We start from the raw sequence: 22377 nt of genomic DNA on the forward strand, positions 1-22377 counted from the left end.
CCATCAATTGCCCCCCTTCAAAAGTCAAAAGTGATCAGAGACGTGAGCCCCCCTTCGTTTCACTTCCTGCGTTCCCTTTAACTGCTCTGGTTGGGTCGGTGTCTTGCATTGCGGGGAAGGTGCAAAATTTGATGTTGTTGGTACCACAAATAATGCACATTGCCCCGGAGGCCTATTTTTCACTTGCATGCACTACACAGATCCCTTGCCCTCCAGTGTCTAGGATTTTCAACTGTTCAATTGTCACTTCTTATCCAGGTTAGGAAATAATGGATGTGTGCCCTTGAGAGTAAGCAAAGACATGGAAAGAATCACTATTTTGCTCATGTTTCTGAAGTCAGATTTAATGAAAGGCTTTGCAATATGCTTGCTTATTGGAATGTGTAATGTTGGAGACGGGAGCCCTTGAATTTTTGCCTTACTGCTTTCTCCCCTTCCATGAATACCTATTATCATGAATTAAACCGAACTCTTGTGCATCGTATCATCTCAAATTGGGCAACTTTATAGTCTCATTTCGTACTGGGTCGTTTAAATCATTATTGGTTTTCATCAACGGCAAATGGGTTTCAAATATTCTGCTACATTTTTTAATCTCAAAGTCGAGCAAGGATCTGGCGTAAATTCCTTCATGCGCCGCTAGTTTTCTGCGTAAAAAAATGTAAAAAAAATAACTATAGGGGAACCTAAAAAAATAAAAGCTTGAAGTGGTACAGCCCAACCCTATCCTCTCCCCCTGCGCGGGCTCAACCATCTCATTGGACCGAGGCAAACCAGCCCCTGCGGCTCCCAGCACCACGTGAGGCCGGTGAGTCAGCACAGCCTCGGTCACGTGAGGGACCCGGCGCGGCCGGCTAGGCGTTGTCCGATGCACGAGCGCGTGCGTCGAGAAGCTTGTGGGCGTGGCCATGTGGTGTTGTTGTTGACGCCGTTTCCTAATCCCGCGGGTCACGTGCCGGCGGTGGGCGTGCCCGGCCGCGCTGTCGCCGTCCGCCGCCGTGCGCGCTGACGTCAGGCGTCGGCTCAGCCTTCCCGAAGGCGTCGGTGTGAGGAGAAGGCGGCGAAGCGAAGGGGCTCGCGGCCGGTGTCGTCGTCGTCCTCTCGCCCTCCGAGCCTCCGGTGGTCGCGGCGGCGGCGCTGCTGCTGTTGCGGGCCGGCCATGGCGATGGACGCGAGCGGCAAGGAGAAGGAGGCACTGCAGCTCCTCGCCGAGGCCGACAAGAAAGTGCGCGGCTCCCACGGCTTCTTTTCGGGGCTCTTCGGGTGAGGCCCTCGCGAGGAAGTCGGAGGGGAAGCCGAGGCCGGGCGCGGGAAGTCGGCGGAGCAGCAGCCTCTCGCCCTCCGCACGTACGCGACTGCCTCGCAGCCGGAGGGCCTTGGGGGGGGGGGGAGGATCCTCCTGCTGTCAGATGGTTGTGGCTGATGGGAATTGTGGACGCACCTTCGGAGAAGCTGTTACGTCCTGAAAGCGCCCTGCCGTTGTGAATATAGGGACTCGGGGTGTGGAAGTGGTTGGGAACTTAATAGGAGAAGTGGTTCAAAAATGAAGCGGGGCGGTGTTGCTTGGGGAAGGGTGGGAGGTGGTGAGTGCCTGGGGCTGTGGAGGAGGCGTTGCCGAAGACAGCGCCGAGAGAAATGCTTTGGGGAGAAGGAGGTAATGGGGCTTTTTCCGTCGTGGTGTTGTGGTGCGTGAGGAGAGGAAGGTGGTGGCTTGTGGGGGGAGCAAGGCTACGTGGAGTAGTGACTGAGAGCAGTGAGGAAATCTGCGGAAAAGTACTGAGAATGAATGGCGTATGTGCACACGTGGGGGGATTCCTGTGATGAGCAGGCGGGCATTTGGGATGGCAGGAAGTCAGTTGTGGCCCTGAATGCAGTGTGGTAGTAATAAAACGAGTTACGTTGTGTGAGATGTCCTGTGTTTTAATGCCAGGAGCCTGGTTCAACTCGGGCACTTCACTTTATATCCAAGGAAACCATCTATGTCAAATAAGCCTTGTTGAATGCAATAATGAAATATGGATGCAGGAAATAAGCAAGCAAAAGAAAGCTTATACTCTTCTGTGGCTGTATTAGTTCCTTGAATAGGTCAGGGCCTCCAATGTTGCCGAGGCATGCAATTTATTGTTTCTTTTTCCCAGGTTGAGAGCAGAAGACGATGCCTGCTATAGATTTTTAAAAAGTTCTTTGCAGAAGTTGTCCATAATAAGGCTCTATCCCCTTACGCTTCCCAGGAGATGGGGGTGGGGGGGGGGAGACAGAGCTGCATCAGAGTAGCAAGAGCAGCCCTTCTCTATAGAGGGATTGAAGAAGACAACTTCTAGGCAATTATCACTACTGCTTTCTAGCAAGTGGAAAGCCATACTATTTGGCATAGCTTCAAGAAGCTATCCTGGCTTTTGGACACTGGGAAGGTTCACTTACTAAAGTTTACTTACTAAACCTGAATAACTTCCTTACCATTCTATTTGTAGAGCCCAGCCAATACAAAAAGAGGTGATACAAGAACTGGAAGGTCTCTGTATGTGTGTAAACATCTGAGGGGTAGAGCTCTGGAGGAGGACTGGGGAAAACTAATACTGTGTTGAGACTGAAAGGAGAAAACCTGGAAGTCTGGAAACGCATCAGAAGGAGCTGGATGGTTGGGATGCACAGCCGGGCTAAGTTAATAGGAAAACTTGGGGGATATTCTTCCAAAACCAATTAAGCAATGCATCTATAGTGCACTAGGTGAAGCAGCTCTTTCTATATAATGCTATGGGGCTCATGGGGAACTTCAGGGCAGGAGCTGTGATTTCCTTTATGGGCACTTTGTCCTGAATGCTTCCTTGCTTTTGTACCTCCAGGACTGTGAAGGGAAGGTGAACTGGGTTGGCTCTCAGGGAGGCATGGATAATTGCTGGAGGTGGTGCAGGCGATATTTTGTAGGCAGGGGCAGAGCTTAAGGAAGAACTAAGGAAAGTGTTAAATATGGGTTTTTGGATCCTTCTGTGGAGTCTGTCCTTTTGAATGAATGGTGATGTGATAGACGAGGGCTCTGGGTCAAATTCGGAGGCAGAGCAGTTAGACAGATCAGATTATAAAGGCAGTCAAAAGATTGTTGTCTTGAATAAATTGTTCTGATGGCTGCATCCTGCTCCATCAATTGTACGCCTGTGGAAGGCTTAGCACTCATACCAAGTGTTTTTATGGGATCCAGGATGGTGGGTGTCATGCTCATGTTGTTAACCATGTGTTCTTTGATTATTCACATTTTCAAGTGCTTGCCAAGTGTTTTTAATGCAAGCCCTAGTCTCCTGGTGTAGGCTTCCCCAGCTTTCTGAAAAAGGACATGAATCTATGTTGTTAATATGTAATGGGCTGGTTGGCATCTTTTTAGGGCCTGAGAACTTGTGTGAAGCCACTAACTTTGAGGAAGCTACTTAAATTGTTACAGGAAGTGTAGAGCATAGCTTAGATGACATTGCACCATTACATCACTGACCCTGTGTGTTTCTCCAGGACTTACCCTTGCATAGCTTCTCATTCTGTCTTCTGGTAGGATTACTGTGAAGGTGATAATGCAGCTGGTGAGGGGCTGCTGCCTCAACCGGAGGCAGAAGCGGTGTTTGAAGTACCTGAGCTCCCATCATTTGGCTTAGTTCCTATTACTGCTGCAGCTTCCCAGACTGTCAGACAGAGAAGAGTGCTTAAGTCTCGGGTATATTTCCCAGAAGGCACCCAGCAGCCTAGTGCTTAGGAGGAGGGATGCACAAGACTGATTCAATCTTGCACATGGATTATAGGCTTGCACAGGTAGCAGATGGTGATCGGAAAGCCTGCTAGAGCTCCCATCATCCTGGGATGGTGTGCTAGTTTCCCTGAGACTACTCACCCTGCATTTGCCGGTGTCTTGTGGAAGGTATGTTAGGACTGCTGAGCAGCTCAGATCATATCCTTGTGTTTACCCAGGTTTTATTTAACTCAGTGGGACTTCTCTGATTAAACCAGCCTAAGATCAGCCTGTGTGTGCGTTGCTTATAGCACTTGGGTAGGCACTGCTATTTAGTGGGAGTTAATTCTGTCAGAACCTAAAAGTAAGGCCTAGTTGCGGCTTGGGTTTTCTTTTCCGTAGGAGAAGTGGCATAGCGAGGAGGTGCCAAAGCGGTTGATTACAGGAATGGTTTGTATCTCGGAGCACCACAATGGCTGAGGGTGTATAGGTGGTGCTAGCATGAATTGAGACATCCTGCAGGACATGGTGCCTAGTAGTTCTAAGCTGAATAGACATGTACTCATTAGTCACATTGCCTGGATTAGTTGCACCTGCAGTTTCAAGAAGAGCCCAACTATTCTAATCATGCATTTGCAGCTTCAAAAACAATGTTCAAGTTTGTGTGATGTGTGTAGGGCAAATGGTAGAAAGGGAGATCTGGAAAACCCAAAGTTCACAGCTGGGTTTAGTTAAGGGCCCTGCAGAACACGAAGTACGCACTGGCTTGATGTGGAGACCCTAATTTGCAACTCCATGTCTACAGGAGTCAAATGGGGGAACTGTGATGAAGAAAATGACAAAACTTGAAAGGTAGGTAAAGCAGGGTAGAATAACTTCATGATTGGGTGTCCCTGGACTAAATAAACCCTTTGGAGTGATGAGTACAAATAAAGAAGAAAAGACTGTGGTACACAGGACAGGCCTGCCTTGAGGAATCGTATATTTGCCAAATCAAACACTCTTAATGCCATTAAGTTCTAAGCTTTGTAAAGGAAAAAACCTTGTTCTGTATCCTGTTCTAATAAGAACTGTCTTCCCCAGAAAGAGCCTGTTTCTTTAATTCTCAATTTCAAGATGGCATTTGGTTTTTCTAATTGCATATAGTCTGTACTGTGGTGAATTAAATGGAGGAGGATGCTTCAGACTAATGGAAGTGCACGGCACCAGCAAGATGCGGCCTTTTCCTGGAAGTATTCCCTCCTCAACCCTTGGGGCGGTTTCAGCTTGTCCTTTCTAGCTGGCAGATGGGATTACGTTGTCTTCTGGGGGGAGGGGGTAAGTGCAACGGAGGGGACAGTTGACCTTCCATCATTTATGAACACAAGAGGGCTTATATAAGTTGCTTTCCTTCTCCTTTCTCTTAGCGGAAGGCCCTTGCACAGTAGTCTCTGGGTGTAGAAGAATCGGTCTGTCTCTGCAGCTCTCCTAGCTGTGCATCTGTGTTCCCCCATAGGCAGCGGCTCTTACTGAAGCAGCAGCTGCTGCCCAGTGGCAGGCGGACAAAGCAGTGGAGGGCGTATGACAGAACTAGTGTCTCAAGGCCGATTCTCTTATCCTTCACTCTCATCTGGGCTTTGAGAGCAAGAACACCACCGCAGCTTGGAGCTGGAATGGAGCATGATTTTTTGCAGTTTGTGGGTGAAAGTCTGGTGCAGCGGTGGCTGGTGATTGTCAGTGGGAGGAAACCAGTCTAGAAAGGTGGGAGGGAGAATGTGCAGAAGAGATGATAAAGCAATAGTGCTTTTGCTTCCCAGGATTCTTCCTCTAGAAGCTGGAAGGGCACGGCTCAGTGTAGTGGTGAATATAGACATTTGCAGAGAATTGCATTATGCTGTTCAGTGTATGTGTGTTTGGGGGATTGTCTCAGTAACACGTTTAGCCTGTTCTACTTCAGAACAGATTTCTGGGTAGGATTAGTGCTCATTCACATTTTGGAAGGCTTTCATTCATGGGGGTTGCCATAAGTTGGAGCTGACTTGACAGAAGATAACAACAACGCATGAAGTAAATATAAAAACCCTCAGTGGTGTTTTACCACTGGAAGGGCCTGCCTAGATCAGGATGCAAGCGCTCTGATAGAGGGTGTTGACTTCCCTTTTTATTTACATCTCGACAGAACTGCTCCTCTTTGGCTGAGGGGTTGTAATTGCTGAACCGTGTGAGGTTTTTTGGTAATGAAGGAATCCTGGAGTTTCCTTCAGATGGCTATAATTCATCAGGGCTGAAACTGAACTCAAATATATGAATAGAGGTATGTGATTTTAAAGGATTTAAGAATGCAAACCTCATAAACAAATTTTTGCACTCTAAAATTATAGTTGGAGGACATGCTGTTGATAAAGATGCTGTCTGGTGGTCCTTTTATCTTGAAACACTAGTGCTTAAAGAAGCCCTGTACATAATGTGCAACTCTTTAAGGTCAGGATTTCAAAACTGAAACTGTCAGTGCTTATGTCCCCTGTACTCAACACCAAAATCCTTCTCGGGTTCTCAATAAATGGACAAGGTCTTGAGGAACATGAGTGGTATTCTCTCACCTTGCATTGGAGGTTGGAGAAGACAAGAAATAGCAACATTTATTTATTTATTTATTTATTTATGAAACTTCTATGCCGCCCCATGCGCCGAAGCCTCGGGGCGGCTCACAAACATAAACAAACTTCCTTAAAATAATATAAATTAACAGTATAAATATGGGAGAGAAAGCTCTTTGTTTTTGTGATCCAGAGGACTATGTAGGGAAGAGGTTGAGGGTGGCAACAAGAAATACCTGGCTAGTAAATCAAGACAGTGGTTTGGACTCATTGTAAGGAAGTTAACTTCCTAGACACAGTATAAAATCCTGTGCCGCACAAGGCTGAGGACCTATTTTGGGTTCCTTTGAGTACCCAGGTACTTGCTGTTTTTGCAGCCCTGGGATTAATGCCCCAGGGTTCTGTGGCTGAGGTGATGGGTGGATTTATGTCTTCTCAGTAAATTGTTCACAGGCCTGCACTATTCTGCCGCATCTTATGGTATAACCAGATGCCTCCTGGCCCAAGAATTTATCATTCACTGCCTGTGAGCTAAACCGTAACTGACATCTCGCCTTTGCTCGAAGGCTGAACATTGCTCAAATCCAACTTTTCCAGCCACACTAGCTTGGAAATCTTCCAAACCAGATTCTGTGCATTTCTCAGAACTGACTAAAGGGGTTTAACTGTTACACGTGTGTAAAATGCCTCAAAAATGTGCAGTGCAGGCTTTCTTCTCTGTGCCCCCCCTCCTTTCTGGTGGGAGGAAACCTGGGCTGGAAATGCTTGTCTTTCATGCTGCAGGACTTGTTTTATTGAAGCTGAAACTTCTGGCAAGGTCTGACGGTTTGCCATCTGTAAACGATTTTTGCAGGGACTGAATTCTGGGCTTCCAGGGAAGAAACAGGGAATAGTTGCTAATTTTAAGAGGCAAATATATTGGCATGGTTGTTTCATTCAGGGAGAACGTTGTTTGGCAGAGTGTTGGAAGTTTCAGGCGGAGCTGAAGCAGCCTTGGTTTTGGACAGATGCAACATTGTGCAGGAATGCAGAACCAGAGATGTGGATTTCCTAAAAAAACCCTGAATTGGCGTCTTTTCTGCTACTCTAAATAGATTAGGATCTGCTTTTACTTCCATTTAGTGAGCAAAACTAAACATACCCTGCTAATTTTGCATGAGGTATACATAATTTTTTTCTGAAAGCTGAAAGTGTTTGACTTGATAAGTTTCAGGTGGGGGGATTCCAGTCACTTTTGAATTGGAAAATATATTATTATTATTATAACATTTCTATGCTATGCATAGGTCCTTTTGCATAGGAAAGTCTTTAGATTACTTTGGAAAATTCTGAAAGGTTCAGATGCCTTAAACATATAACTTAGTGTGTTTATTTTATTGTAAGTAAACAACACAGTTGAAGAAAGTACCTTATGTTAATTTTTATCCCAGTGCGCTGTAGCCATTTGACATGAAACATTCGAGGGGAAAAAATTAACTGAACTTAATATGATTATAATTTTATATTACATAGAAAATCTGTTACTGGCATACTTGTACACATTTAAAGGCAGTAACATATATTTCCCTTACATGGTTTCAATTTAAGAAATAGTTACTGAAAAGCATTGACATAACTAGTGCATTCTTAGCAACTGCATGACAATAATTTTTGAACAGAATTCCATCTTTTGCCCAAGTCTTTGGTTGGGGCATCTTCAGTTTCACTGTCACTGTTTATTAATTCCATTTTACTCTGAAACATGCATGTATTTCAGTGACATGCAACTATTCACATACTTGCTAAGGGTAATAACTTGGAAAACATTAATTACAATTTAAAAACTGTCATGCTTGTATTTGCAGTTGGTGCACATTCGTTTTTACCAATGAAATTAGGAAAAATGCACATTCTTGGAAAATTTCCCACTCCAGATCAGTTGCATATCATTACACTACAATGTTATGTTCAAAGAATACATTTTACTTGGAAATTATGAAAGCATGGCAATTCAATAGTGTGCACTTCTCTTATTGGATATATTTTAAGAGGAAAAAGTGAAGCTCTGTCAATTTGTCTGGCACATTGGAAGGACTGTGCATTTGATACATATTTTCTTGGCATAGGTCACTGAAAAGCATTTTGAAACTGCCCAGTTTGACAGAAGTAAAACTTAATTTTATGAAACAGTGCATTCTTAGACATTTTTTTTCACTCCCTGGAATATACTTCCTCCTACAGTTAATTTATAGAATATACTTGAAGTGCATTACAAATGGTAGGGCTGAATTGGCCATAATTGTGTTTTCCTTTGCACGCTAATCCTGGGCACGGGGTCGTGGTGGCCAAAGGAGTCTGCATTTGTGATGGTTTAGGTGCTCAGGGAAAATACGCTCTTTAGGCTGTCAGTGTCCGGCATGCAAGAGTTTGAACCTGGCGTGGCATTCTTTCTGTGCCATGCCCATTAGTCACTAGTCCTTAATTGTCTGTTCAGATAATATAATACTTTGTGGAATTTCTTCACATTAAACATTGAATTATATATCTCTAAATACCTTTTATTTCATATTCTTTTAGATTTGGGTGAAGGCCCAGTCTAAATTTGCACAGAATTTTAGAGTGGAAAAGGCAAGATTTTTGCTTTTTCTGGGGAATGGTTCATTTATATCCAAATGGCTCTGTCTGCCAGTACAAAAAACTGATGCAGTGGTATTTTTTTTCTCTTCTTAGGGGTGGTTCCTCCCGGATCGAAGAAGCATGTGATATCTATGCAAGAGCAGCCAATATGTTTAAAATGGCCAAGAACTGGAGTGGTATGTAGTATCCCTGATCCTTTGCTTATGTTAAAATCTGCTTGTATTCCACAGTATTGCACACCTGACCTGTTCAGGTATGCATTGCTTCATCTGTTTAAGGAACAATCCCCTCTCACGGAAATTGCAGTAACAGCGTGTTCCCTGCTCAGTAATGCAGTGCACCAGGTTTGTCCAGGGGAAGTACACAAGCTCTGGATGCAGCAGGTCCCACATTCGGTCTGCAGCATCTCCAGGTAGGGCAGGAAAAACTGCCTGCCTGCAACTCTGGAATGCTGCTGCAAGGCATTGTTGACGACACGGGACTTAGACGGATTCGTGGTCTGGCGCCTCTATTTAGGGCTGAGGGAGACCCCTTTTGGAAACGGAAGAGCTGTGGCTAGCCATATTGATAGTCCTGAGTTGGGTGGAGCCCTGGTTTGACATTGTATCGTGCAGCAACCCTGTAAAGGGAAGGACAGATCTGCTCTGCCTGTCTCTCATTCTACAGCTGTAGGTGTTGGAGAGGGAGATGGTGGTAATTAATGGGAGGTTGCTGCAGATCTATAATGAGAGCTCTGCAGGTGGGTGTGGAAGTCTCGTTGCTCAGCCTGTGAACAGTGGCATATCGAAGGTCTGCTCCAACCCCTTTTCTGCCACATTTCTAGAGAAAAGGAGGGAGCTACCGGGGGCTTTTCAGAGTGTGGCTTTAAAGTGTTAATAATTTCCTAGCCTTGCCTAACCCCACGCTGTTCTGCCTTCTATCTCTCCTAGCTGCTGGGAATGCTTTCTGCCAGGCTGCCCAGCTGCACCTCCAGCTGCAGAACAAGCACGATGCTGCCATGAGCTTTGTGGATGCAGGCAATGCCTTCAAGAAGGCTGATCCTCAAGGTAAGGAGAGCAGACTGGGCCATCAGGCGTCCTTACTGGAGTGGAGCTGGGATTTGCTGCCATGGCAGAATGAAGTCAGGAGGGTGTCCCGTGAGATGGGGGTCCTATCATACCTTCTGAGTATCCTGACACCTCGTAGCTTAGATGCAGAATGTGCCCTTTTGCCTCATTGGACAAATTGGACACATGCGAACATGCTTAAAAATTGAGAATTGGGGTCTCTGCTGTATCAGCTGTAGGCAGAGCCTTGGGCTGAATCAGTAATGTAGCTCTTTGCAGAGGAAACGCACACGCTGCATCTCTACAGTTGCTGATATTTATGCATGTATCCTTAGTGTGGCATTTTGGGGTGGAAGTGAAAGGCAGTGACCCAGTTTGCACAATCAAAGCAAGCCACCCTTGTTTCGTGTATTGGGTGCAGTTCTACATGATCGCCACCTGGCGCAGCTCATGGTATCATCCGATTCCAGGAAGAATGGGGGGGGGGAAACAACGTTAAAATAATGCTTCAGCTACTGTGGGATCATTTGAGAGTTGTTTCACCCTCCAACAAGTCCTGCCACATGGGACTGGATAACACAATAAGCTGTATCATGGCAGGATTATACAAATTGTGCCTAGCACATGCCCTTGCCCATTTAAGCCATGGCGACTTTTCATTGTGCAATTAGAAGCCTTGGCTGGAAGCCACTCATTCATTTGAATGAAATGAGAAGCTATGGAGATTTCCACATTTTGTTGAGATGCAGGCAGAGGGTTCCTGCCCACCTGGGTTTCTTAGGCTGAGATGGTGGTCCAGGCATACCCATTGATTGTACCGTGCTTAATCTTGGGCCACTTAACCACCAAATGCTGTTCCATAAACTCTGTCTCCAAAGTTGCCAGTCCCATAGACAGCTGAGGGCAAAAGCTGCAGTGCCAGCTGGCTTCCTCGCATTATACACCGAGAAGTCCTGCTTTAGCTGGAATTCTCAGACAGGTGCAGCACTGCATCAGAGCAAATTAACAGATCTCTAGCCTGGTCAGGCTTATGCAAACCTGACGGACATCGATGCGTTTTCCTGCATTTAATTTGCTTTACATTCAAGTTTCACCTCCTTTAGGGGCCGTGTCTGTCCACTTTTCTGTGCACAGGCACAGAGCCAGTCTGTGGTATGAAGCAGCAGGAGTAACTGAGCTCCGATGAGAGATGTCTTTCTCTCATCTCCACCCACTTGCAAATAGGATATGTATTCCAGGCAGGATAAAGTAATGGTGCTTTTTTCCTTCTCCCTTGGAAGCAGCTGTCGTGGAGGGGACCCTGCTCCTCATCTTGCTTGTTGCTTGGCTCTTGACACACCCTCCTCTGGAAGAAGGCACCCCTGCCAGAACGTTGTGTGTGGAGGAGGTGCCCCTGCCAGGACGCTGTGTGCCTGGCTGATGCTGCTCATTAACAGAAAAGCAGACAATGCGTGAGGAGAGGAGCTGGCCCCCTTGTGCAACTGCTGCAGCTCAGGCAGCAGCAGCTTTAGGGGGAGCGATAATAGAGGAACCTGAGGAGAAAACAAATTTAATCCTCCCCAGGGATTTGCTTAATCTTTTGGAGATTTTCATCCTGATCGTCAGCTGTGGTAGTGGAGCTGAAAGGCAAGCCTCACCCCCGTCATTGCACTGAGAGAGGCACTCAAGGGCATGCGGAGGCTCTGTGTGCGCATGTGTGCAGCATTGAAAGGGTCCCTTGTTAACATCTGAATCCTCTCCCTTTGGATCTTCTGCTTTGAGCAAGTGCTCACTTTCTCCAGGGACGAACATGCAGCAGAAGACGCTGCGTGGCCCTCCCTGTGTAATCTGTGGTGGTGAAAGGGGCTCTCTGCAAGTACCGCTGCAGAAGCGTAGAGTGACTTGTGCACGCTTACCTAACGTTCTTTGTACCCTGCCTTCCCAGCAAGGAATGGCATTCAGAGCAGCTTCCCTCACTAGCCAGATTTGGTGTGCGGCTGCTGCCTTGGCCATCAGAGTGCTTCAGGACTTGGTGCCAGGTCCCTGAAGGGCAGCCTGCCTCTCCTTACAGCGGCCTGGACCGTCACTGTTCTGCAGCCCTTCTGAGGTGCCAGCGCCAGGGGAGGTGTGGTGGGTGGCCGCTGGAGCAGGGCTCTGTCTGACGGTGCTGTGGCTGTGGAATGCTCTCTCCAGGGAGACTCACTTGACACCCAGCTTACTATCTGGACACTAGGCAAGGACACCCCCCCCCCTTTTTTTACAGCCCATTGATCTGTTCCAAGCCTGATTTGTTCTATCTTCCCACCCTTTTTTAAACTTGCATCTTTTACTGCCTCAGCTGTTCGTAGGTCACCCTGAATTCCATTGCCAGCTAGCATATAAATGCTGGATGTACATGCATACTAATTTGGATTGTGTTTGGGTTGCAGACCGGAGGAAAATGCGTAGGTTATAGTAATCATGTGCCAAGCGTTGAAAAGTCCATCCAGGCCCTTTCTGAGCTTTCTGCAATGACTTGCTCTGCTTAGAACCACTTTGTGCTGAACGCACGCGGGCCGAAGGTTCCCTTTAACAAAAGGCCGGAGTCCAGACTGTCTGATTCCATGAGCAAGCAGAGCATGTGCAATTCCGATTTAGATGCATGCAGCGCTGCAGTTCTTTAACTGTCCACACAAGGGAGCTTTGGAATCTATCCTCCTGATGCTGGGACACGGGCTGTATGTGTCACCTGAGTGCCTCAGAATCATCCCATCATTTCACCCGGAGGATGATGCCGAAGAAAACCCAGGCAGTGATGAAAATGTGCATCCAGCCGGCTTGGCGCTCTTCTCCGAGAACTGCAGGCCTCAGCAGCTTTTCCTTAAGTGGCTATTGATCTCCTGCAGGGAGGGAAGTGTGCTATAAATACACGCATGGCTTTGTCCCTTCCAGGGAGGTCAGAAGAATAGCACTGCCAGCTGGCTTTACGTCTTCATGTTGCTGTGTTTAATATTGCTCTCTCTCTCTCTCTCTCAGAGGCCATTAATTGTCTCCTCAGATCTATTGAGATCTATACGGACATGGTAAGCTTGCCTTGTATGTGTGCAATTTAAGAATCGGGTTTTTTAAAAGATGGATTACAAACCCAGGTGTGAGCAAAGTTTCCCACAAGTGATCACTTGCTGAACATGGCTATCATTGGCAAAAAGCCAGAATCTTAACTGGGCTGGTTCGCCTGTATCTGGAGGAGGCTGAACAGGACACAGCTTGTTCCCCTCCCTGGCACTGCAGCCACTTAGGGCTGGTGCTGCTGGGCAGGGTGGTGGCTCCTGAAAAGGAACATGGCTACTTACCCTCCCCTGCCTGGTGCTGTGGGACTTGCTTGGGAGCAGCTGCTCTCCATCGGGATTGGCAGCAGTGCTCGACTGTGGGGAAGACAAGCCACAGTGCTGCTTGGGCACTCGGTGGTGGCTGCCCCCTGTCCTTGTCCAGAGCAGCCAGCCTCTTTCGCCACTCCTGCCAAACAGCTCCTTGGCCACCCCGGGCTTGTTATGTTGTCTGCATTTGGATGCCATGGGGTGCTTTCTATACTCCATTACAAGCCAGGGTGTTGCAGGGTGGCTTGTCAACTTGGAAGCTGGGCTTATAAACTGACCCCTGTGGGAAACTTGCTGGGTTCATTTGGCACCGTAAGCCCTGTTGTATGAACCCAGCTTGTGTGTGTGTGTGTGCCTGCCTTAAGAGAAAGTTAAACTGCAATTAGTGTTTTGACATCCCCTCTGTGGGCGCTTCCAGCCAAGGCTTCTAATTGCACTGCTGCCCTGCCTTGTTTGTGGAATTTTACTGGGGTCTAGGTACTGCTGCCCTCACTCAAACCCACCTCGTGTTTACCCACCGCTGCTTCATTTTTTTTTAGTGCCGAAAATCCAAGATGGAATGGCTGCCAGATGCCTTTCAGTGGGTGGTGCCAGGAGCTCTCTGTCTGGAAGCACTGTGTGTGGGGGGGATGCGAATTTCCCTTGGGAGAAGCGGGCGTGCTTCACTGTCATGGTGGGGGTCTTGCTGTATCCGTGGGCTCGGCTCTGCTGAAAGGGGTCTCAAATGTCGGCAAGTAGTTCACCTCGCTTGTCCAGGGGTTTGCAGTAAACCCCTTGTGGGATTGCGGGGGAGGACACACATGCCGAAGCTGATTCTGCATTGTAGTACTTAATGGGCAGTTCTTAATGCGTCGAGTAGATTCCTTTGCCCAGTGAATCAAGGAGTGCTTTGCAGCCAGCAAGGCTAATCTCTACCCAGGGCAGCCTTAAACAGGTTAATTGCTGCACAGACCGTGACAAAGTCCACACCCAGGCGCACCATGCCTGCCTGTCCATGCCCAGAGCAGCTGTGCACTGCAGCGTGTCCAGGTGCATTTGGTAAAAGGAGGGCAAGAGGACAGCTGTGCTCTCCACATCTGGTGGTTGACACATGTCCAAACCCTGCACTTGGGCTGCTTCGGGATGGTCAGGGAGGCGCACGAAGACCCGGTTGTCCCTTGTCTCACATCATCTGCTTGTGCCTTTTGTCTTTTGTCAGGGTCGGTTCACCATCGCAGCCAAGCATCACATAACAATAGCGGAGATCTACGAGGCAGAGCTGGTGGACATCGAAAAGGTACGACGGGAGGAAGGGAGCGCTTGCCCTGTGTTCTGCCTTTCCCTTTGTCTTGGTCCACGCCTTTTATGTTTCCTCCCCGGTGAATGGGCATGTTGGAATCATGCTCCACGTGGAGTGTTTGCTTTAATCTTGCTGGTTTTTAACACACGCGTTTCAAAGAATGTAGAAGGTGGGGTTTGATGGGGAGAGAACTGGAGCTTGGTAGACTTCAGGACTAGATGCTGTCGTAAGCTTGATTTGGGGACCGTGCTTCGGCTTAGATCTTTTGAACGCCTTTTCTGTGCTGTGTATGGCAAGCTACAGATTAGCTGGGACAGATAACCACCAAACTTTGAGGAGGGCTGGAGAATGAATGCAGCAAGGGTTCCCCTGACCACTGGGGGCTGCATCACGTATGGTGGGCTACTTGCAGGAAGGCAATGAGAGTGTTTCTAAATCGTTACCATTGTCTATAAGCTGCTTTTTGGAGTACCAATTCATCCTAGACAGTGTGCAAGTTACAGCCGCTTAAAAAAACCTGTGGTAAATTATATCAACCAGTAACAAGTCGCTGGGAGTTTCCCCAGGGTGGCTGGGGGTCGCCGCCCCTGTGCAGGCTGCACAGTTCTGCTAAAGCAGGCCCTGCTGCTTGCTTAGCCTGCCTCCCTCTCTCGAAATGTGCGTGCCGTGTCAAAAAATGTCCCACAGCCTGGGGGGCATTATGGCCATTTTGCCCTGCTTGTGACCACACGTTTAGCCGACCACTGGAGACAGAACTGGGCTGTACACATCGTCGGCCTGAACACAAATCCATCTGTCTAGCGTGATCTCTTATTTTCCCTTTATTGCTGGCTTCTTTTCCAGGCGATAGCCCATTATGAACAAGCTGCAGATTATTACAAAGGTGAAGAGTCCAACAGGTAATTCGAGAACATATCCCTGCTCGTATCCCCATTCCTTTTCTCCCTCCCCACAAGGCCCACAGGATCATGTCTGTTTTATTGTCAGAGATGGTAGTTTTAAACTGATGCTGTATTTGCCGTTAGTCTGCCAGAAGCTGCACCTTCTAGTTGCATAATAACGCGACTTAAATATTCTTTCCATAAGCTTTGCTAAAGGCAAGCCACTGTTGAGGAACAAGTGGTAATGAAAGCTCAGGTAGCACGGATGGGGGCAAAAGCGTCGACTTGCATTATCCTTACATGCACTGCCCACTGAACTCCAGTAATCGGCTGGTTGAGGGGTGCAAGAAACAGCACTGCGGAAATCACAGTGGCCACAGAACCCTTAACGGGTCAAATGTAGCTTGTGAACTAGCCGAACTCTACGTTTGGGGCACTCCCACAAGGTCACGGGTGCCATCCCTGTGCTTTTTCTAGGGGGCAGCGGGGACTGCTTGCAGGCTACAAGTTGCATTTCCCTGGTTTAGACTTTAGTTTCTGGCTTTTGGGAGGAAATAGGAAGTGCCTTCAAGCCCAATCCCTAAGCCTGGTTCTCCAGTTTAAAAACCACCTCGCCTCCCACTGGGTGCAGAACCTCCGTTGCCTGGCAGTGTCTGGCAAAAAGGTGAAGAATTCTGTGCTCTCTGTAATCAATATGTATGTATGTAAGTTTCAGTAAACTTAGCTTGACAGTGGAAACCTGGTGAAGCACCAGAGTTGGGTACACCTTGGCAGAGTCCCTTCCTTTGAAGACGTCATTCTTGTTGGTGGGTTTTGGTCTCGCTCTCAAGCTGCTCACGGCACCATCAGGGGCTGCCTGTCCTGTGCCTGGGAAGGGCGTGTGAGGTAGGGGTTGCTGTTTCCCTGTCCAGGTCCCTCTAGCTCACCTTTCCCTCTCTGCAGCTCTGCTAACAAGTGTTTGCTGAAAGTGGCCACCTATGCGGCGCAGCTGGAGCAGTACCAGAAGGCTGTTGAGATCTACGAGCAGGTCTGGGTCCAACTGGTCTTTCTCCCATCCCAAATCTTGGTTGTACGGAGCAGATGCTGATGATCCATATGTCAGTGTTGATGTTAGAAAACCACATCTAAATTTCAACCTGCGAGAGACTGGATTTTGCTACCCCTGTGGATTCCAGGAGCTTTTACTATGAACAATAGTGGGCTTGCTAATATGGGGTAGTCAGTGAGCGACATACTAGAAATAGCATCCCTGCACTCCCCCTTCCCTGTTATGTGGGAGGAAACGGGCAGGCTACGCGCGCCCAAATCGTCATGTTGCCTCTCTCCTTGTGTTGGAAGAGAAGGATGTCGCTTGGGCCCCAAGCTGTGAGCAGAGCGCTCTTCTCAAGGGATCCAAGGGTCCGTCTCCAAGGCCTGAGTTCACATTTGTCCCTTCGCTTTTTGGCATCTCTAGGTGGGCACCAGTGCCATGGACAGTCCCCTACTGAAGTACAGCGCAAAGGAGTACTTTTTCAAGGCTGCGCTCTGCCACTTCTGCATTGATATGCTCAACGCCAAGGTTTGGGCAACAACTTTGTCTTCCTTCAGAGGTTACTCAACTGCTGTTGGGGAGGGACTTGGCACCCAAGCAGCCTTCCTCAGCATGGTGTCCTCCAGACGTTTTGGCTTCAGTTCCCATCTGCCCCAGCTAGCATGGCCAGTGGTCAGGAGTTGTAGCCCCGAACTTCTTGAGGGTGTCAGGTTGGGGACGGCTGCTCCTGAGAAAGAGTCTGCTTGAGGTTCTGGATGTCTTCAGGACTTCTGCAGATCAAAGGACGGGGTGAAAGCAGCTCTTTGGCTTCTCTGCATCTTGGCTCCTTGAACTTTGGTCTTGTGGGAGGCAATCATTTGCTAAGCTGGTTGGGTAGAGAATCGCGGTGTGGAAGACCTTAGGGTTTAACTTCTGGAGCAGGGCCGGAAAGCCATGTCGGAAAGCGGCAAGCCAAGGTTTTGGGCAAGGGACTGGGTGAATATGCGTGTGCGTCGTGGGTGGGTGGTGCAGAGGGCTTTGCAGCAGGAGGAGCACTGGGGTGGTGAGCTGCTTGCAGCCCAGGGGCCAAATTCCATTCCAGAGGAGCTCTTGGGAGCGACATCCTAAGGACTGGGACCAGAGCTTCGCTTTGAGCTCTCACTGCCAGTCACTAAGCTCAAGAGGCCTTTCAGCCTTTTAAAAGGGAGGGAAAGGGAACTGCACAGAAGCCGAGAAGCCTTGCAGTGATTGGTAATGGGGTGTGGGGTGGGGATGATGGGGGTCACAGGAATGGGACATGGCTATGGAGGACTCCAGGGGGGCTTGCTTTGTGCCTGATACAGGCAAAGGAACTACGCCTTCCCTAAAACTGGGGTAGCTGCTAGAGCTTTGACCGGTGGTTAATTGACTTAGGACCCAGTTCCTTTTATTTCTTTTCAACCAGTTGGCTGTACAGAAATATGAAGAAATGTTCCCAGCTTTCTCAGACTCCAGAGAGTGCAAACTGGTTAAAGTGAGTAGTTTTTATCTGGCCTTCCAAGTCCAGCTGATACACCCTTCAGCTTGTCTGTCTGCTCTTTGGCAGGGGGCATCGATTTAGTGCTTGAGATAGGATTTTGTCAGTTTTAAACTACACCAGGAAACATTGGATTAGATTCTGTAAATTTAATTACTGTATTTGCACAATTGTCTTCAGTTACCTTATATTACCAGCAGAGTGGCAGTGAGCCTGAAGTGAGAGTCTCAGTGAGCGATCAGCAAGAATGGAGGGGCAGGGCAGGGCAGGGTGAGTGTGCAAGGGGACAGACGTGTCAACGCTCTAAACAGATGGCTCGAATTAAACCTCGGCCAACAATTAGATGTGGTGTTACCCTGCTCAGAATGACTCTTCAGCCAGGATCCATGCCTGAAGCATCTTTCGGTGGAATCTTCTCCAGGTGGATAAAGGCACAGTTGAACAGTATCAGATGCTACCTGCTTCCTTACTGTCTCTGAGAACTGATCTAAAAATGTACTAATTTCCATTCTCTTTCCTAGAAATTGCTAGATGCTCACGAAGAACAGAACATTGACAGCTACACTGAATCAGTATGTTCCTGCTCTCCTACCTTTTCTGGAATGTCTAACACAGAATCGGGCAACTTCTAGGGTGTAGGGGCTGCATCCCACCTTGCTGCTGCTGCTAAATTTGCTCTTCTGAAATTGGGTGTATAACAGTCCCTGTGGGGGTTGCAGGTCACATGTTGTTCACCCTTGGTCTAGTGTGAGCACTGCAGGCTGGTGAGTCATCTCGTCTCTGTTAACCTACGGCCCAGCTGGCTGCGAAGCTTTCCGCTTGTACTGTCTGTTTGGCTCATACTCTCCAAGGGTGGCAATTTCCAGCTTCTCTGTGCTTTACCACAAGAAGGAAACCACCAGCCTCAGAGTTCATAGGGCAAGAAAAACAACTGGCAGTCAAGTACTAGCCACCCAGCACAGAGATGTTACTTTCAGGGTATCAGGCGCTAGGGGCACCTGTGCCAAAGAGATCCCCCTTTGATGCCAGGAAGAAAAGAGAAGAAAGCTTCTGCAGCAGCCTGCTAGCAGCTGCCTCTCAGAACTCTTCTCATATGAGCTCTCAGAAAACCAGGCACTCTCTTGTGTTTTACTTCTGTGATCTTCAAGCTAAACTTCTCATGTCAGAAGCGATCATTTACTCAAGGCAAAGTAGCAGCACATCTTTGCAAGACTGGTGGCTGCTAAATTTGAAATTCAGATCCGATTTTAAATGCATGCAGTGGAGTGAACCCTGTGACATTAAGGCATGTCAGCTTGGAGTCTCAGTTGCAGCACCTGAACTGCACAACAAACACTTCTCATGAAGTCTGGATGCTTCCCCCTTTAATCATTTTCCACACTTTTTATTCTGCTGGGCAGATACAGTTTTATTTGTGGTCTGGTTTGACTGCTTTGTATTTTGCTCGACTCTGGTGGGTTGCCCCAAATGATGCATGTACATTGGAAGGGCAGGGTGGAAATTCTCTCAAATAATACGTTTATGGTATCAGATAAGAGAATGCAAGCGGTTCCCTTTGTGACTGTTGGTAGCGCTGGCTGCAGTTTGGTGCATCTTTTTTTTCTCCTCTTGTCAGGTGAAGGAGTATGATTCCATCTCTCGCCTAGACCAGTGGCTCACCACCATGCTCCTGCGCATCAAGAAAACCATACAGGGTGAAGAAGAGGACCTGCGCTAAGCCACTGCCCTCCAGCCTTCTGCCCCCTTGTCTGCAGAACTCTGCATGGATCCGCATTGGGGGAGGAGAGGGGTCTTGGCACAAAGGAACTGGACTTGGATGACAAACAGCTTATTAATGCTCCCTTTCTCACCTCTCCTCTCCCTGCAACCAGCTCTTCGTACTGCAGGAAACAGGGCTGGGGAGTGTCACCTGTGGACTAGCTCCAACTGGAGAGAAATGAAGGCTGTACCACGAAGGTCTCCATTGTTTGTTGGCTGTCTTCCCCTTCCCAGTGCAGCTGCTTCCTGAGCTGGTGTTTCCATCCTTCTGATGGCTTAACATTTGTATGGCTTAATATTTAAAGCCTCTTAAGCGAATTCATCCGATGGCTCCAATTTCCTTTCTTCCTCCCAGAAAACTTGAAGCTCATCCTGGGGTGGAAGGTGGCCTCTTTCAGTTGAAGAGATGCCCAATCCCTCCTCCTATGACATCCCTCTGACCACACCTTTCCCCTTACCTCAGGCAGGGCTTGCAAGGCTGGGAGGCACCACCTTTTCCTTGAGCTTCTGTTGTATTAAATCTGTTGTGCAAAGAGCGGCGTTGCTTTCTCTTCTCACGACAAAAAATACAGCTGCTGGAGCTGGGTCTTGCATAGAGGCTGGCTCCTTCCCTTTCACGTACTGTCGGAGATCTGAATTCCCCAAAATTCTAGATATTCACCTGGTGTATCTGGTAACGCTGCTGCTTCTCCCGACGTAGGAAGGTCTCTCGTTGCACCCAAACTACCATCTTGAATGCATATAGGAAAACGTAATCCCAGTGGAATTCCCTTTTCCCTTGTCCTTAGAAGTCAACGCCACTCGCCCCATACAGTGTATGAGAGTCTGGGGTCATAATGTATATTTATTGCCATTCTCTAGGGGATGCAGGATGCTCCTCCTCCTGTTGCCAATATGGCAAGAGGCAGACGCATCCTGAACCATGCAGCAGATAGCCAAAAACTCCTTTAGTGCTAGTACGCTGTGTGCAGGCAGTCCTGTTCTTTGCCATCTTCGCTCGCGTGGTGGTTCTCCTTCAGGCATAATTTGAGGAGAGCCCTCCTTCTGCTAAGCGTTCTGTGTTCCATGCTCTTTGTCATGCAGCTGTGTATTCTGGGTTTTCTCTTGTGTTGGCTTTAGAAAAAAGCAAAACTTCTATCATGTAGTCTGGGACAAAGGGGTTGATACTTGACGGGGGATTCTTATGTTAACTTTTTATTCCAGTGGGCAAGGGGGGGTGGAATTAAGAAGTGCTGCTGCATGTTTTAAAATCTCCACCAGAAAGTGACTGATAATACTAAAATTACTTGCACAAACAATAAAGTTTGCATGGGTGGAAAAAAAGCTTATGGTAATAATGTCTAACAGTAGCACCTGTAGCTTAAGTTTCTGCTGCTTGTCTTAAGTTACTTGCATGTTTCTGGGTGTACTTCTTGATGTTTTCTTCTTTCCCAGTGTTTCAGGACTAATTCTGCCACCTTCCCAGCAACCCTTCTAAGTTGTGATTCTGTTTCTGAACACTGGCTGTGATTTTCTGTCTATAAAAACATAATTGTATGCTTGACTCTAGCTGCCTGTCTCTGTAATCTTCAGACCTGAAAAAAAAATGTGATGGAGCTGGGACATCACTTAGATGAGACTGGGTTTTCAGCTTCTCATCCTACGCTTTGGAGAGCCGCTTACAGGATTGAGGGCTGCGTGTTCTGTGCTTCCCAAAAGCAATAAAATCCAGCATCATGAAAAGCAGCTTTGTGTCACCTTTATAAATGATGCAAATTTGTATCAATGAATATGGCCATAGTTTGCATAATTTTGCTTCTTTTTGCACTGTGATGAATCACCATCTTATTAACAATCCCCCCCACCTCGCTCTGCAAATCTTGCTAGACTTTACATCAAAGCTTATCTTCACCAGCTTGTAAGGGGTAGTTTAGGAAAGAACAAAGCAACTTCTGAGCTCTGTGGCCCTTCCTTAATGCTACTGCTCTTTGTTTTTGTAGATGGAGGCTTTGCAAAATTTGATGCCCTGTAAGTGATAATTACCATCATTCCAAGCCAGCATGGCCTACAGTTGGGAAAGATGTTTAAAACATCTGCAGGCATCCTTGCCCAACAGTGGTGTTGGAATTCATCTCCCATCAGCCCCAGCCATCATGGCCAACTGTCAGGAATGCAGAAAGTTGTCTAAACTACTTGGAGGGGGTGCTAGGTTAAGGGAGTTTGTCCTGTGGCATGTTTCTTGTGCACAAGTAAAGGCAAAGCAACTGAGGATCTGTGGGGAACAAGAATAGCTTAGGATGCTGCCTAAATAATAATGAAATGATTGGATATCAGAATTACCAGTGTGGCATCGACCAACCAAAGACTGACCAATATTTCACTGGTAAGCAAATGTACACCTTTCAGTTCCCCAAACATGAGAACCAAATTAAGAGGGCAGTCTTAGAGGAGTTCTTTGTTCTGAGGCTGCTTTTCATTCATAACAGAGGAGATAAATACACGTATAAAGTCTAAGATCCAGAGCTGGCTGGGTTTCACAGGGCTTTCTCAGAGTTATACTCCCGGGCTGAAACTCGGCTAGTATTTAAGCTGCAAGGCCTGCTTTTAAAATCCAGTTCCCTTTGTAGCCTTACAAAAAAACCAAATGTCATTTAATTTGATAATGCCTTCTTG

The 22377-nt window shown here is 47.6% G+C and overlaps 1 protein-coding gene across 1 annotated transcript; it reads left to right on the forward strand.

Moving 5' to 3' along the window:
* Nucleotides 1-1019: 1019 nt before the first annotated feature.
* NAPA (NSF attachment protein alpha) lies at nucleotides 1020-21450 on the forward strand. Its single transcript, XM_044434904.1, has 11 exons — nucleotides 1020-1263; nucleotides 8995-9077; nucleotides 9831-9947; nucleotides 12942-12988; nucleotides 14481-14558; nucleotides 15405-15460; nucleotides 16385-16469; nucleotides 16896-17000; nucleotides 17896-17964; nucleotides 18489-18539; nucleotides 19583-21450. The coding sequence occupies exons 1-11, from the start codon at nucleotides 1160-1162 to the stop codon at nucleotides 19682-19684; spliced, it is 897 nt and encodes a 298-aa protein (XP_044290839.1). The 5' UTR covers nucleotides 1020-1159; the 3' UTR covers nucleotides 19685-21450.
* Nucleotides 21451-22377: the final 927 nt, after the last annotated feature.

The sequence above is a fragment of the Varanus komodoensis genome, unplaced genomic scaffold (genome assembly GCF_004798865.1).
Source record: "Varanus komodoensis strain SLA01 unplaced genomic scaffold, ASM479886v1 scaffold29_1, whole genome shotgun sequence".
Classification (NCBI taxonomy): Eukaryota; Metazoa; Chordata; class Lepidosauria; order Squamata; family Varanidae; genus Varanus; species Varanus komodoensis.

Excerpts from the sequence above, each read along its gene's own strand:
- NAPA (XM_044434904.1), top strand. The coding sequence starts at position 1,160 with ATGGCGATGGACGCGAGCGGCAAGGAGAAGGAGGCACTGCAGCTCCTC. Across the intron at positions 14,559-15,404 it reads AGCTGGTGGACATCGAAAAG|GCGATAGCCCATTATGAACA; the intron begins GTACGACGGGAG and ends CTTCTTTTCCAG. Across the intron at positions 16,470-16,895 it reads CTGTTGAGATCTACGAGCAG|GTGGGCACCAGTGCCATGGA; the intron begins GTCTGGGTCCAA and ends TGGCATCTCTAG.